The sequence below is a fragment of the Salvia hispanica genome, chromosome 2 (assembly GCF_023119035.1).
Source record: "Salvia hispanica cultivar TCC Black 2014 chromosome 2, UniMelb_Shisp_WGS_1.0, whole genome shotgun sequence".
Taxonomy (NCBI): Eukaryota; Viridiplantae; Streptophyta; class Magnoliopsida; order Lamiales; family Lamiaceae; genus Salvia; species Salvia hispanica.
This window is the reverse complement of record NC_062966.1, coordinates 3,703,093-3,717,659: the sequence shown is the minus strand read 5'-3', so window position 1 is coordinate 3,717,659 and position 14,567 is coordinate 3,703,093. Positions and strand designations below refer to the sequence as shown.

At 33.6% G+C, this 14,567-nt stretch overlaps 1 protein-coding gene across 1 annotated transcript; it reads right to left on the bottom strand.

The window, feature by feature from the left end:
• Nucleotides 1-8,691: 8,691 nt before the first annotated feature.
• LOC125207831 (2-alkenal reductase (NADP(+)-dependent)-like) lies at nucleotides 8,692-11,357 on the bottom strand. Its single transcript, XM_048107330.1, has 5 exons — nucleotides 10,928-11,357; nucleotides 10,144-10,321; nucleotides 9,767-9,933; nucleotides 9,605-9,687; nucleotides 8,692-9,242 (listed from the first exon to the last, which is right to left on the bottom strand). The coding sequence occupies exons 1-5, from the start codon at nucleotides 11,153-11,155 to the stop codon at nucleotides 8,864-8,866; spliced, it is 1,035 nt and encodes a 344-aa protein (XP_047963287.1). The 5' UTR covers nucleotides 11,156-11,357; the 3' UTR covers nucleotides 8,692-8,863.
• Nucleotides 11,358-14,567: the final 3,210 nt, after the last annotated feature.

Below are 14,567 nucleotides of genomic sequence, written 5' to 3'. Positions count from 1 at the left end.
TAAGTTGTGGACCAATCGATGGAAACCATATACAAACTTAGTTCGTAATTATCGCTTAGATATTTGAGTTATGGTTTTTCATTAATTATCCTTAGCCTTAGTGTAGATTAAAGGCTTAATTAAATTCTGTTGGCATTTAATTGACTAGATAATTAAATCTTTTATAATCTTTTAAACATCTTATTAAAGGATAATATATTAATTACTAAAGTTTAAAGTATTATTATTTAGATATAGTTAAAAATAAAACCCTAAATATTGACTTTGTGTTTCTGTCATCTCCGCCGCTCCGCCTCCTTCTCTCAATTCTCAAACCCAAAATCTCTCCACCTCTCATCACTGATTCACCAAGCCGTCGCCTCTAGCGGCCAGCTCCGGCACGGCGCCCCTCCACACCATCAAAGACGTCTTCACGGCTCCAGCTCCAGGCAAAACTCTACCCAAACCTTCAATTGCAAAATTATGTGACCCATCTGCCTCCCTCTCTACCTTTATTGTGTGGAGTATAATTCTGTATTTGTTTAAGAAGCAATTTAAGTATTTAATTTTAGATTCTTTTAAATTATGGATATTATCATGTTATTTTATGGTTTGTACTTTAAAAGTTGAAACTTTGTAGTTTGTATGCTTTTTTTTTCATGTTTTTCAGTTTTAGGTTTTTTGGTTTTTCGGTTTTTCATATAATTTCAGTTTTTTCGATTTGGTTCGATTTTTCAGTTTTTGGTTTTTCAGTTTTTGGGTTCGGTTCGGTTTCAATTTTATCCTAAATTCGGTTTTTCGGGTTCGGTTCGGCTTGGACGAAAAACCGAACCGAAACCCAAATGCACATCCCTAGGCATAATAGAGAATAGAGTAGACATATTTCATTTTTCATCGTTTGACTTTGAGTGAGACCTCCCAAAAACAATAAATGTTTTCCCCATATATGGAAGCAAATATAAAAACAAAAAAAAACACATAGTTAAAAATGGAGTGAAACAAGCAGATTGTATTGAAAGACTACGTGAAGGGTTTGATAAAGGAATCAATTTGATTCTAAAAACCTCAGAAATCAAACGGAATATTTCCAACGGTGCCTTTTTGGTGAAGAATCTCTATTTATCTTGCGATCCCTCATGGTGAAGATGGAGCGCAGTTATATTGACTCTTTTACTCCCGGCGAGGTCCGTGTTTTCCATTTTCCTTCACATTATACATGGGTTGTTTCAGGATTTCATATTATAATATGTCTAAAATTCCAAAAAAATGGCAAAGATTAGTTATTTTTCAGATATTCATGTATTACTAAATTCATAACTTAACTATTTTGCTTGTCAAATATTTACATTAATAAATAGGTTATTGAGGGATATGGAGTTGCCAAAGTAGTGGCTTCTTCGAATCAAAAATTCAAGAAAGGTGATTTGATTTGGGGCATGACGGGTTGGGAGGAATACTCTATCATCAAATCTACTGAGGCTATATTCAAGATCCCTTCAATGGATGTGCCTCTCTCCTACTACACTGGAATTCTTGGTAAATTTGTGTGTCAAATTATCCGTCGTGCATATTATTGTGTCAGTGCATATTATTATAGGATAATTTTTGCCTATAAATTTATAAATTTTCTTCAAATTATGGTTTTGCATATCGACTTTATAAATCACATGTAAATGATCAATCTATTAATTTGTTCTGATTTTGCAACCAAACTATTGATTCGTTTTGATTTTGTATTTTAACTATTAAATATGACATCAACCAAAATAATGATATATTTTATAGTTATATAATTCAATGGTTGAATTATGGTTATATAATTATATTAAACCATTTTAAAACCAAAATCTTAATCGGAAACAAAATCTGAATAAACCAATTGTGAAATACGGGTTTTAAAATGTTATGCAAACCATAATTTGGCAAGGGACCAAGTATTAATTACTCTACGTAATAGGTAATTAACAATAATAATGCACAACCACATCATACACGCATCGCTAACAAAAGTATTAGACTTAAGTAATAATCTTTAAATTAAATTTTCTGCGTCTATCAGTGCATATTTTGACGATTCATTTTGTGAAGGTATGGCCAATATCGCTGCATATGTTGGGTTTTACGAGATTTGCTCACCGAAAAAGGGTGAACTCATCTTTATATCGGCTGCATAAGGAGTTGTAGGTCAGCTTGTTGGCCAATTTGCTAAGCTATTTAGGTGTCATGTCGTTGAAAGCGCAGGATCACAACATAAGTGTTAGAGTTTGTATACTAGAAATCACGTTTCGAGTGATTGAATATTGTAAAAATCTTATTTTATTTTCCAAGAAATAAAACAGATTATTTTTGTCATAATGTTGTTATGTTTTACATTTAATGGGTGTTAATTGCATGGTTAAATGTATAAGTTAACTTAACAAAGTCTAGTCTTTGTTTTAGTAGACCGGTTGTGGGCGGCGTCTGACATACTTGGATTTTACATGGTTTTAGAGGGTGGTTATGTATAAATTTGATCATATTTTGTCTATTATTGGACATGTTTATATCTACTTCTCTATTATGTTGGTATGTTGACCATTTTGTTAAGAATGTGTAGAAAAGGCACACAATATGTGGATGTGCAGCAGCCTTGGTTTGAGACAATATTTAGTGGAGATTTTGAAGTCCAATCAGCCCGTAATGCATATCAATCTCTTCGTCTTCGAAAGAGCTTCGCGTGGGTATCTCGCACACATCAATCGGAGTTCGGTAGAAGAAGTTATGGCCGTTACAAGAACACTGCGTTGTCCAGAAACTTTCACGCGGCCGGGTGAATTATTACACTATAAATTCACCCGGCCGGGTACTGTAATTCTGCGCGAAAATGGCCAGAAAGTGGTCGAAAATGACCACCCGGCCGGGTGAATTTTGCTCTTTATAATTCCACCCGGCCGGGTACGCTATTTTGGCGTATTCTCTTGCCAAAAACGCGATTTTTTATGGGAGATTAAAGGGAAAACGCCTAGGGTTCATATCATTCAACACTTACCGCCTCCAACACACACACACACCCCCAAGAACACCTTTGAGAGAGGGAATTGAAGATTAAAGACTTCCAATCGGAAGATTGAAGTTGTCATTCCATAGATTCATTCTCACAGGAGTATCTTAATCTTTTCTCCATGTATTTCATAGAATCTTTTGTTTTGAACATGGTTTTTATGAAGAACATGAGTAGCTAAACCCTATTTTGTAGAATTCTTGGTGATGATGCATTGATTTCATAGTTTTTATCCAATTAATTTTGTTCTTACCTTGCTCTTGTAGTTATTTGATTATTCTTGGGCTTATTCCTTTCAATTGCTTGATCACCACTTGATTGTGTAGGATTAATTAGATTAATCGGGAGATGAAATAATTAATCTGGAAATAAGAATAATTCACACCTTAATGCAATAAAACTCGGGAGAGTTGAGGTTTTGAGTGAGGTCTTTGACCTAATCGAGCTTTTGGGAGTTAGGGGTTTTAGGATTAGAAGGGGACTTCAATCTTAGCACCTAATCTACAGGTTTCTCACCTCGGGAGGGGGTTTAATCTATAATTGTGGTCGACTTAGTAACTCTAGAGACATCAAAAGGTAAGGCAATTTGATTGGATAAGAGCTTGGAATTGTGCATCGGATCCTTGAGTTCTACAATTTTCTCCATATTATCTTTTCACTCCGTGTTTACTTGTTTTTATTTATTTATTTGTTCATTATATGCTTTTCGTAGTGTTAGAACAAAACCAAACATTTCCCGATTCTCTAGATAGTAGTCAATATTTGTTCGTGGTAGTTAAGTTGATACAAATTAGTCTCTGTGGGATACGATACTCTTGCTTGCTAATTGCTACACCAGCCCCGTACACTTGCGGGTATCACTTGTATTAAAATAAGTTGAGTCAGCGTCCACTTTAAGGTAACACGGTCAGTACTAAACAAAGAAAAAGAAGAATTTCACGACCTAGATGGAATTAGACTATCCATCGTGAAAGGTTGCAATGTCAGTCCGCATATTTCTAAGCCTTAATGAAATAAGATGACATTGGTGTGGTAAAGCACTAAACGAATCTAACAGCAAGACTTGTCCTTGTGCTATCTACTGAAAGGCGAGGTCTTGATAAATATTTGTTTCTTAATCAATATAGGTTAGCATTGAGCATACGGTATTGATTATGCATTACTTTGACTTATCAAATGGTGCGGGTTTTTCGTAACCCAATAATCCTGATATATTGGGTAGTGATGATTAATATCTAGCGGTGCTAGGATTGCTATTATATTTAATCGTGCGTGAGGTGTGTCTCGTTTGATAATGTCCTCAAGAGGAGCGCAAAACAAGGTTTTATTATTCGGAACCTAGCTAGTTGGAGTTTGATCACTCTATGAATAATAAATAAGCGTTTCATGCTAAGTCCATTCTTGGAATTAATAAGAAATTAATTAATTAAGTCCATAACAGACATTAATTAATTAATGGACATTTTTATCTTAAGCGCGGGAAATGAAAGTTAAAACGGAAACCCGGATTACTTATAATTTCGGATTTGGATGGGGAGAGTTCAATATTACTTCTGTAGTGGCTGCTCGTATCCAACAAATCAAGCAATTTAATTAATAAAAAGTAAATTGGATGAGCTCATATCCAAAACCTTCCATAGATCCCTGTCTGTCTGGGCCCAAAAGGAAATTAATATAAATAGGAGAATAAAGGAGACATAAATCATAATTTTTACTACCAAAATTTTTTGTCCCCCTCTACCTATAGGAGTTGGGCGAATTTTTTCCTCTCCTCCGTGGAGTAGAATTTATGTCTTCTTTATTTAAGTCCTAGTATTTGACTCATGCTAAATTTGCAATCAATATGTCACCCACAAGTGTGTGGGGTATGTAGCATGTGGCAAGTTGAAATTATCGATCCTCGAAGACTAAATGCCGGCTTGAGTACTACGATGCAACTTTGAACACTATTTAGACTAATAGAAGGGGTTTTTGGTTTTTCTTAACTAAGATCAAAGAGCAAGTAAGCAAATAAGAGCAAATTAGGAAACTAAAGAAAATAAAAGGTAGTTTTCACACAAATTGGGAAGGTAGGGATATGGATCCGTTGGTATGGATCACGGGTGTTCACCTAGGGATCATGCTCATCTATTGGGTCTCATGTGTGGCTAGGAAAGTTGGGTTAGTTGGTTAGACCCCCTCTCGGGTGCATCTAACGCGTTGATCGGCCTCTAATGTCGGAGTCTCCTCCCTACACTTCAAGACCGACTCCTAAAACCTACGGACCCAAGCCCTCTCTCTAGCTATGCATCTCTCGATAACATAAAACGCACGGAGTTGTTGATTATTAACAATCTAATCAAGCATCTCTCAATGACAATAGTTAGAACAAGACATATCCAATTGGTAGCTAAGCAATTAGACAATGAAAAAGCCCAATAACCAACAAAACCACCACAAAAGAGATATATAAGCATAAATCAAGGTTTAACCCATGGATTCCATACAAACTTTACCAATATCCCTAATAAACACTTAGCTACTCATAGTGGAAGCTAAGACAAAAGAAAATACAAGAACAACAAAGGAAAACATAGTAGAAATGGAAAATAGAACTCCCTAAGGTGGACTTGATGTTGGGGAGAATCTTCTTCTTCAATATCTTGAAGATGGAAGCCTTCTTGCCTTCAAATCCTCTTGAATCTCTCGATTTCTCTCTCAATTTGAAGCTGTCAAAAACACCCGACCGGGTTTTCTCTCTGGAACCCGCTAGTTGCACGAAACGCCCGACCGGGTTTTCCGAGAATGGAAAACACCCGGTCGGGTTTCTTCTCTGGAATCAGCCATTTGCTCCATTTTGCTCCGTTTTGACCTGTTTTTACTTCAAAACTCCGACAAACTCATTACTTCATCTAATTGATGACTATATGAGTGAAAACATATTATAAACACCTTAATTCAACAAAAATATGGGTTAAACACCTCTAAGACCATCCTAAGCTATGAGTTTGTCAGTATTCCGGTGAGATCAGCCCACAATGATATTGGAGTACAGTTCAGGAACCAGAGAGAAGATCTGTGGTCTAATATTCAAAGCGTCACGTGGAGAAGTAGCTAGCCATCATCAATTCTTTGGAGAATTAATTAGTTATTATTTCTGCTCCGTAGAAAAGCATGTTTAGGTTTCAATATACTTAAAGCATGATTAATACAAGTTATGAGCATGATACATGTGAGAATTACGCGAATAGATTTTGTCTAAATAATATGCTAAATAGATCTGATTATTATGTGATTTATTTGTTCGATTAATTATTAAATTATGAAATCGACACGCGCTTTCGTTGCCAGTTCCTTCAATAAGGTCTTTTAATTATTCTTTTAAATTAATTTATTAAAATTCATCCACCAACTTCTTTTTTCAATTTGAATTTGCTTAATTTGTTGGTGATTAAATGAATATGGAATTTAATAGTGATATTTGACACACTACATAACTATACAGTCAAAAGTCAACTCTAATTCAAGGTTTAAAGTATTATGAATGTATTAACTTTAATAAAATACAAATAACCTCGGCAATTTCTTCATACTGAAGCAACAGTTTTATTTTGAGGGCTGCAATTACTTATGTTTTTAGAGTTAATTTATCTATATTTATATTACTTTGTTCAAGGTTGATCTTTTGAAAAACAAACAGGGGTTTGATGATGCATTCAACTACAAAGAAGAATCTGACCTGAATGAAGCCATAAAGAGGTATATATTTAAGTGGAAAAAATTTATTTTTACATATTCAATTTATAAGTGATAGAAGTCATAGGAATGTCAAAATTTATCTGAACCAAGTCTTTGCTACCTAGTGGGCCAGCTAGATATTGGTCGGGCCAGTCCGATCCAAACATACATATGGCCCATATGGCTCCAGCTCGCCACATAAATGATCAAATAATATATTTTTGAGCCCAAATTTTTCTTTCGGTCTAATGAGTTGAGCCCGGCCCGTGTTTCGTCATCTCTAATAAGTGTAAAATTTATCTAAACTATTTAGGTACTAGTAGTAATTATTTTATTTAAAAATGGAAATGATATCTCGAAAAGCGACAAGGAAAACTCATTGATTATGGAAACAAATTAGGAAAGTAAGTTAGGATAGTGACAAATTTGATTGATAATACTAATATGCTAATTTTATTTTTCCATGATCAATTTCAATTGACCAGGTCCCATCACTTTTTAATCAACTGTTTTCCTTCTTACTCAGATCAATCAATGCCAGATAATTCATTCTTAGTATAATGATAATCATATATTTTTATTATTCATTGGTGGTCATCTTTTATTGCCTTAGTTACCATAGTATGCAGCTCGCAACCGTGGGCTGGCCCGAATAGCCCGCTAAATTTATAGGGTTAAAATTGAAAATTTCTAGCTCGATAAATTACAGTCCGATTAGCCCGCACCCGATTAATCCGCAACCCGTTAAGGTCAGACCTAAAAACTAAGGACTAACCCGATTTGTTTGACTCCTAATTCAACACTTCATTGATTATTTTATAATACAGATAACTAAAAAAAATAACTTTCAAATTTATATTAAATATATAAATTATATACTCCCTCTGTCCCATAATAGATGACACACTTGTGAAATGACACGAGATTTCAGGAGATGTTATTTTGTGTGTTAAGTGGAAAGAGAAAATAATATAATTATAATAATGTGAGGGAGAACTTTTTCTAAAAACGGAAATGTGACATCTTTTGTAGGACAAACTAAAAAGAAAAGTATGACATCTATTATGGGACGGAGGGAGTACTAAATTTTATTAATATAATAATAGATAGAATAAATTAGAAACTTCAAATTCACTAAGAAAAACATTTAAAATACTAAAATATGCTTTGAAATTTCTTGATATTTACTCCATTTGTCCGCCATTAGGAGTCTCGGTCACATTTGCGCACTCGTTTTGTAAAAATGAAAATAAATAGTTGAAGTGGAGAAATGGTAAAGTAAAAAAAAAGAATAACTTAGATAAGACTCTTCTCAACATTATTCTCTCTCATACTTTACTATTTCTCTACTTTAACTATTTATTATCAATTTTACAAAACGAGTGCGCAAAAGTGACCGGGACTCCTAATGGCGGACGGAGGGAGTATGTTTTATTTTGCATAAATCTCAAATATTAGTATTTAATCGTGTTTATATTTGAATTTAAGCAGATATCTCAAATTTATCATAATTAAACGTTTTACATTTTATAAATATAGCTAATTTTCAACATTATTTATTAGATTGATCGCATGTTAAATTTATCGGTAGCTACCCGATTAACCCGTTAGGCTAGTCTAAAATCCGAGTTTTTAGGTTTAGGGTTGAACTTCCATAACCCGAAAAAACCATTACCCGATTAGCCCACACCTGAGTGACCCATAACTCGGGTAGGGTTGGACCAAAACTCACTGGGCCGACCCGATTGACATCCCTACCAGAGACGTCTATGGAAGTTAAAATTCAGAAATCTCGTATTTTAATTAAGTTTTATAATAAATAAATTAAATAGAAATAAAATAATTAGAGCCACAAATAGTGAAGGGAAGAAATAAATAAGAAATGGAGGATTGGAGGTGCTACCTCTTAATTTGTGCAATAGTTTGAAAATCAATAAAATTGCAATACAGATTGTGATATTTGGGATGATTAACCTTATTTAAGTCCTTCCTGTTTACCTTATTTAAGTCCTTCATGTTTCAATTAATAACAATACATCAAACTCATGACTATATATTTATAATTCATGATTATAACTTAATTTAAGTCCTTCCTTATTTTCGATGATTCACTCTTCGAAAACAGATTTACTCACGAGCAACCACCACCACCTGCTTCCCGACGTTGCGACCGGAGAATAAGCCAACGAGAGCCCCAGGCGCGCTTTCAATGCCTTCGGCTATATCTTCGACGTATGTGATCTTCTCTTCCTTGATTAGAGGCACAACCATCTCCATGAACTTCGGGTAGAGATGGTAGTGGTCGCTAGTGAAAAATCCTTCCATACGGACCCGTTTTATTATTACGTTAAGCAAGTTGTAGATGCCTTCGGGCTGCTCAAGGCTATATTGGGAGATCATCCCACAAAGCGCAACACGGGCGTTGAGTCTCATGTTGTTTAGCACCGCTTCGAGCATCTTCCCTCCCACATTATCAAAGTAGATGTCTATGCCATCGGGGAAATACCTAATAAACAACAACACAAATTGTGATTATTATCTATATAACGATAAATTACCGGAAAAACTATAAAATTTGGTCAAATTCTTTCAAAAAGCTAACAAAAAAAATTATATATTTGGATTTGCTATCCACAGACGTGGGATGATTGCGAACTAATCCATACTTCGTGGTTTTTTCAGCCGATTTACCAAACTTTGTGGTTTTTTGGTAGTTTTTATGAAATTTGTGTTGGATACAAAGGATTCTTTTCTTATATAAGAACATAAATATGTGTATTGTGTGTTAAATTACTAACTATTCTTCAATGTTAAATAAGTATACACATTTTTATAACAACGATAGATCATAGGAAGGCAAAAGGTCACCTCTTCAACGCTGCATTATAGTCTTGCTCTTCTTTGTAGTTGAATGCTTCGTCAAACCCGAATTTGTTCTTCAAGAGATCAACCTTCATCAAATAGCACATAAATCGATTACCAATCTAGCCAACAATCTAATAAGTTTTTGATAAGCTATTAGATTCTGACCTTTTCTTTGCTCCCTGCACTCCCAACAACGTAACAACCTGCGGTCTTTGCAAACTGACCAACGAGCTGACCAACAGCTCCGGATGCAGCAGAGACATACACAGTTTCCCCCTTTTTGGGAGAGCAAAACTCAAAAAAACCAACATAAGCTGTCATGCCAGGCATGCCTAAAATGATAACACCAAACACTTCGATTTTAGTCTCATGATCGTACATCTCCCATCGTTTTCGTTAACAGTTTAACTGCATACATAACTAGATAAATAACTTCAGCAGAATCACAAACAACTTGTTCTAGATCAGACAAATAGCACAAGGAAGCATGAATCAAGCGTGAAATTTGAAGTTGATAAACACAATGGGCTCGAGAAACTCACCAAGAATCCCCGTATAATAAGAGAAAGGCAAATCTTTATCAGGGACCTTAAACAATATGTTTGGATCTTTAATAAGGCTATACTCCTCCCAGCCAGTAAACCCCCAAACTAGCTCGCCCGTCTTGAAATTTGGATGAGACGAATCCAGTATTTTCGACACTCCAAATCCAGAAATAGGCTGTCAACGGAAAAAGGTCAAGAAACACAAAAAAATGCAACCAACATTGTATAAATGGAAAGATAACATTTTTTTATTTCTTTCCCCAAAATCTCAAACTATTCATCAAACAAGACCTCTGCAGAAAAATCAAAAAGACATAACAAACATTTTATCAATAGAAAGATATAGTTTTTATTTTTCTCCCCAAAATCTCAAACTATTCATCAAACAAGAAGCTCAAAAAGACATAACAAACATTTTAACTATGGAAAGTTACAATTTTTATTTCTTCCCACTATTCATCAAACAAAATATTACTACTCTGGAAATTGGCACGGGAATTAAAGAGATGTTGTTTTGTGTGTTAAGTGGAAAAAGAAAATAGTATATTTATATTAATGTGAGAGGGAACTTTTTTTCAAAAAAGAAAATGTGACATCTTTTATGGGAACTAAAAAGAAAAATGTGACATGTACCCCAATTTATTATCTACACAATATTTTATTATAAGTCAATCTTTTTTTTGATAAAATAAAAAATTAAGGACCCCAATTTATTTCTATTCCAACAAGAAGAAAAATTAATTTCAACAAGAAAAATTTCACTTAAAAAAACTAAACTTACAGAATCCAGCGTGAAAGAAGCAATATAGTGGCCCTCGAGCTTCTTCATGCGGCTAAGAATGAAAGGATCACAAGATAAGTAGAGATTCTTCACCAAAATGGCGCCATCGCAACCGCTGGGAATTTTGAGCTGAATTTTGGAAGTTCTAAGCGACATATCAGATTTTTTCACATATGTTTCGACATAGTTATTGAGTACCACTTGCTTGTTGCTTATTTCCTCACCCATTTTGCCGTTAATTTTGGTGGGTTTCTGGTTTTCAACTTCATTGTTTTATATCTAAAAAGCCCTTGAAAAACTCTTGGCCGCACTATTCTTCTTAGAGCTGCAAATTAATGGAGTAGAAGTTTTGGTGGGTATGACAGGGAGCTCTAATAAAAAAAAACAAAAATTAACACCTAAATCCCTATCCAGCCGCAATTCTTCAACACTGAACACTTGAAAAAGATCCAACTACGTGGGCCCCACCAGTCCATATAAGGAAACCCTAAACCCTAAACGGGTCTTTTATGACTTTAGGTTATGGTTGGCAAATTTTATTGTATTTGTAGGTCATTAGGTATTAACCTCACTATATTAGACTAACTCACGGCACAATATTTGACTTATAATTTTTATTTTGACTAAAGTTTAAATTTTGTCTGGCATATTTATTTAAAAAGTTATTTTGGTCCATTGTTTAAAGATTTTGTCAATTAGATAGAGTAATTGTATTTTAAAGTCCAAAATTAGGCTCGCATATTAAAAAAATCATATTTTGTCCTGTACATTAATAATTAATCAAGTGTGTTAGCTTATAGTTCTAACCTATGAGAAAATATTTCATGGACTAGGCATACGTAGCAAGGTGGATACATAGATTGGTATGCCTCACAAATACTATATTTATACAAATGGAATTCTCTCTCCAGCAGGAAGAATACACTACCTGCATGTAGTTAACAGCACAAATTCTTAAATATGGAAAATTTGAATAGTATACACAATGTCCACTAATAATATATACAATGAGGAGCGTCATCAAATAGTATATATACGCATTATAGATCCAACTTTTACGACTTAAATCACCCATTAATAATCTTTCATATCAATTAAAATAATTCAATACTACTAAAATGCTAGTACACCTTATTAGATTTAAATTACGTATACTTAAATATGAACTCATACAATTTTATACTACTGCTATTTATTACTCCCTCCGTTTCACTATAATTGAGTCATTTTACAATTTCGGAAAGTTTCTTCATAGTTGAGTCGTTTCCAAATATAGTAACTTTTTTCTCTTTTTTACTTTACTCTCTCTTACTTTTTCGTTCTACTTTATTCACTTTATACTTTATTCTCTCTACATTTTCCTCTTTCATACTATTTTATCTATTTATTTATCACACCCAACATTACTTTCTAAAACTCCGTGCCGAAAAGTTTTGCCTCAACTATAGTGAAACGGAGGAGTATTAAATTTAAATTAAAAAGTCACCATCTTATTTTTATGCCATTAAAATGATATTATACGTACAAAGTTAAAAAATTATTATAAAACCAAGAAAATAAAACTTTAGCAAACCTACACGTGGTAAAAAAAACCGTCAAGGACATTTTTTAATGCGATTAAGGACTCTAATTTGTGTTTCTAATTACCATCAACGCTTTAAAAAACGCCCTTATTTTTAGTATCTCAACTAAAATTAGATGTTGCAAATGGAAACGTCCTAAAAATCAAAAGATTAAGTTAATTTGTCCTTCATTTAGGAAGACTTTCTTTTTCGTCCTAAATGATTGTTATTTTTAAAAAAATTCCAATGCAAGTAATTGCATCAAAATTTTTGTGTTCCTAAAAAATAATTTTTTTATAGTGATTAAAATTACTTAATTATAAAACAAAGAAAATTAAAAAAGAATGGCGCATCTTTGAACTCCTGGAAATGAAAACTCAATTTTCAATTGATTTGAAAAATGATGGGATATTTAAGTTACGTATGCTTTATATATGGGTAGGTTTGTGTTAAAATGACAATCGCTCTTAAAGTGACACTGTGACACCACTTATACAGCAATATTATAAACGCTACACAACAATCTATAGATTGCTGTATAGCGTATTGGATATTGCTGGTCAAGAAAAATTGTTGTATAGTGTACAAAATACTGTTGGCCGTCTTTTTCAGAAATTTTTTTTTTTGTCACGTGACACCTTATTATTCGTCCACATCTACAAATGATTGACTAAGAATGATAGTGTGGTATTATTTTAAGAGGTAGCAGCACTCTAGAACTTCCCTATATAGTATTCAAATTTTCCATATTAAAGAATTTATGCCCGTTAACCTCGTGGTAGTGTATTCCAGCTGGAGAGGGAATTCCATTTGTCCAAAACGCAGAAATTTGCTAATGGAACGGTAGCAAATATTTAATATTCAAATAATTCAATTCATCCCAGCACCACCACCCCCCCCCACCACCACCCGTACGGCCGTACCCACTACCCTATATTAAGTTGATAAACGATTTATTAAATCTGCACTTAACTTTATTTTTTAATCATCTAGTAGAAAACTTGGCATGAACTATTTCTTTTAATTCATTTACTTTTCTGGTAACAAATTCTATTGAATTTTTTCATAATTATAATATTTTTAGTTATATTTCATATTGAATTCATTCACATTAATATATTTTTTTGTTACACTAAAAATGCCATTGAATCCTTTCTAATCATTTTCTTAATATTTCGTATTCATTAATTGTTTTTGTAAATTGACTATTCTATGATTGAGTTTCAATAACGTACATTTGTTTTACAAGTAAGTAACTTTCTAGAATAATAAATAAAGATTTTAAACTAGACAACTCTTGGAAAAAGATATTAATTAATTAAAATTAAATAGTAGACTTAAATTGATTAATGGGTATTTATATCTTTAACACGAGAAATGATAAATTAAAGAGGTAAAGCCCGAATTACTCGTAATTTGGGATTGGACGGGCAATCAATATTATTTTACTGTAGTGGTTGATAATAATATTCTGTCGGACTTGTATTAAATTGGGGCTCAATTTAATTAGTAAAAGTCCAACAGGTTTGGCCCAAGTCCAACCTCCATGGATCCCTAATCAAGCCCTTTTCGATTCTGACAAGCTTTGCCCACCCAAAGGTCATTATCTGAGTTCGGGATACAGATTAGAAGATTCGTGGTTGAGTACGAAAAACATCTTGTGGAGAAGGTGCAAGCAATCGTCGATTCTTTGGAGAATCAGATCGGTAATTTTAAACCGTAGGAAATTCATGAATTAGGGTTCTTATTCTTTGTTTGTGAATTATATGTGTTCTAGCGTGCAATTGATTGTTTAATATGTGATTAATTGATCCCATAACGGTCAAATAGATCTGTAAATTTGATTTATTTGTTTATGCATGACTTCCGCTGTGCAAGGGGCATCTAACCCCAACAATCCACACTTATATAGAGGAGTTAGGATCATTACCAAGTCGATGTGGGACAAGATTTTAAGAGTTTTAACAGCAAGCGACCAAGTATCAATTACTCTGCCTAATAGGTAATTAACAATAATAATACATAACCACATCATACACGCATCGCTAACAAAAGTATTAGACTTAAGTAATAATCTT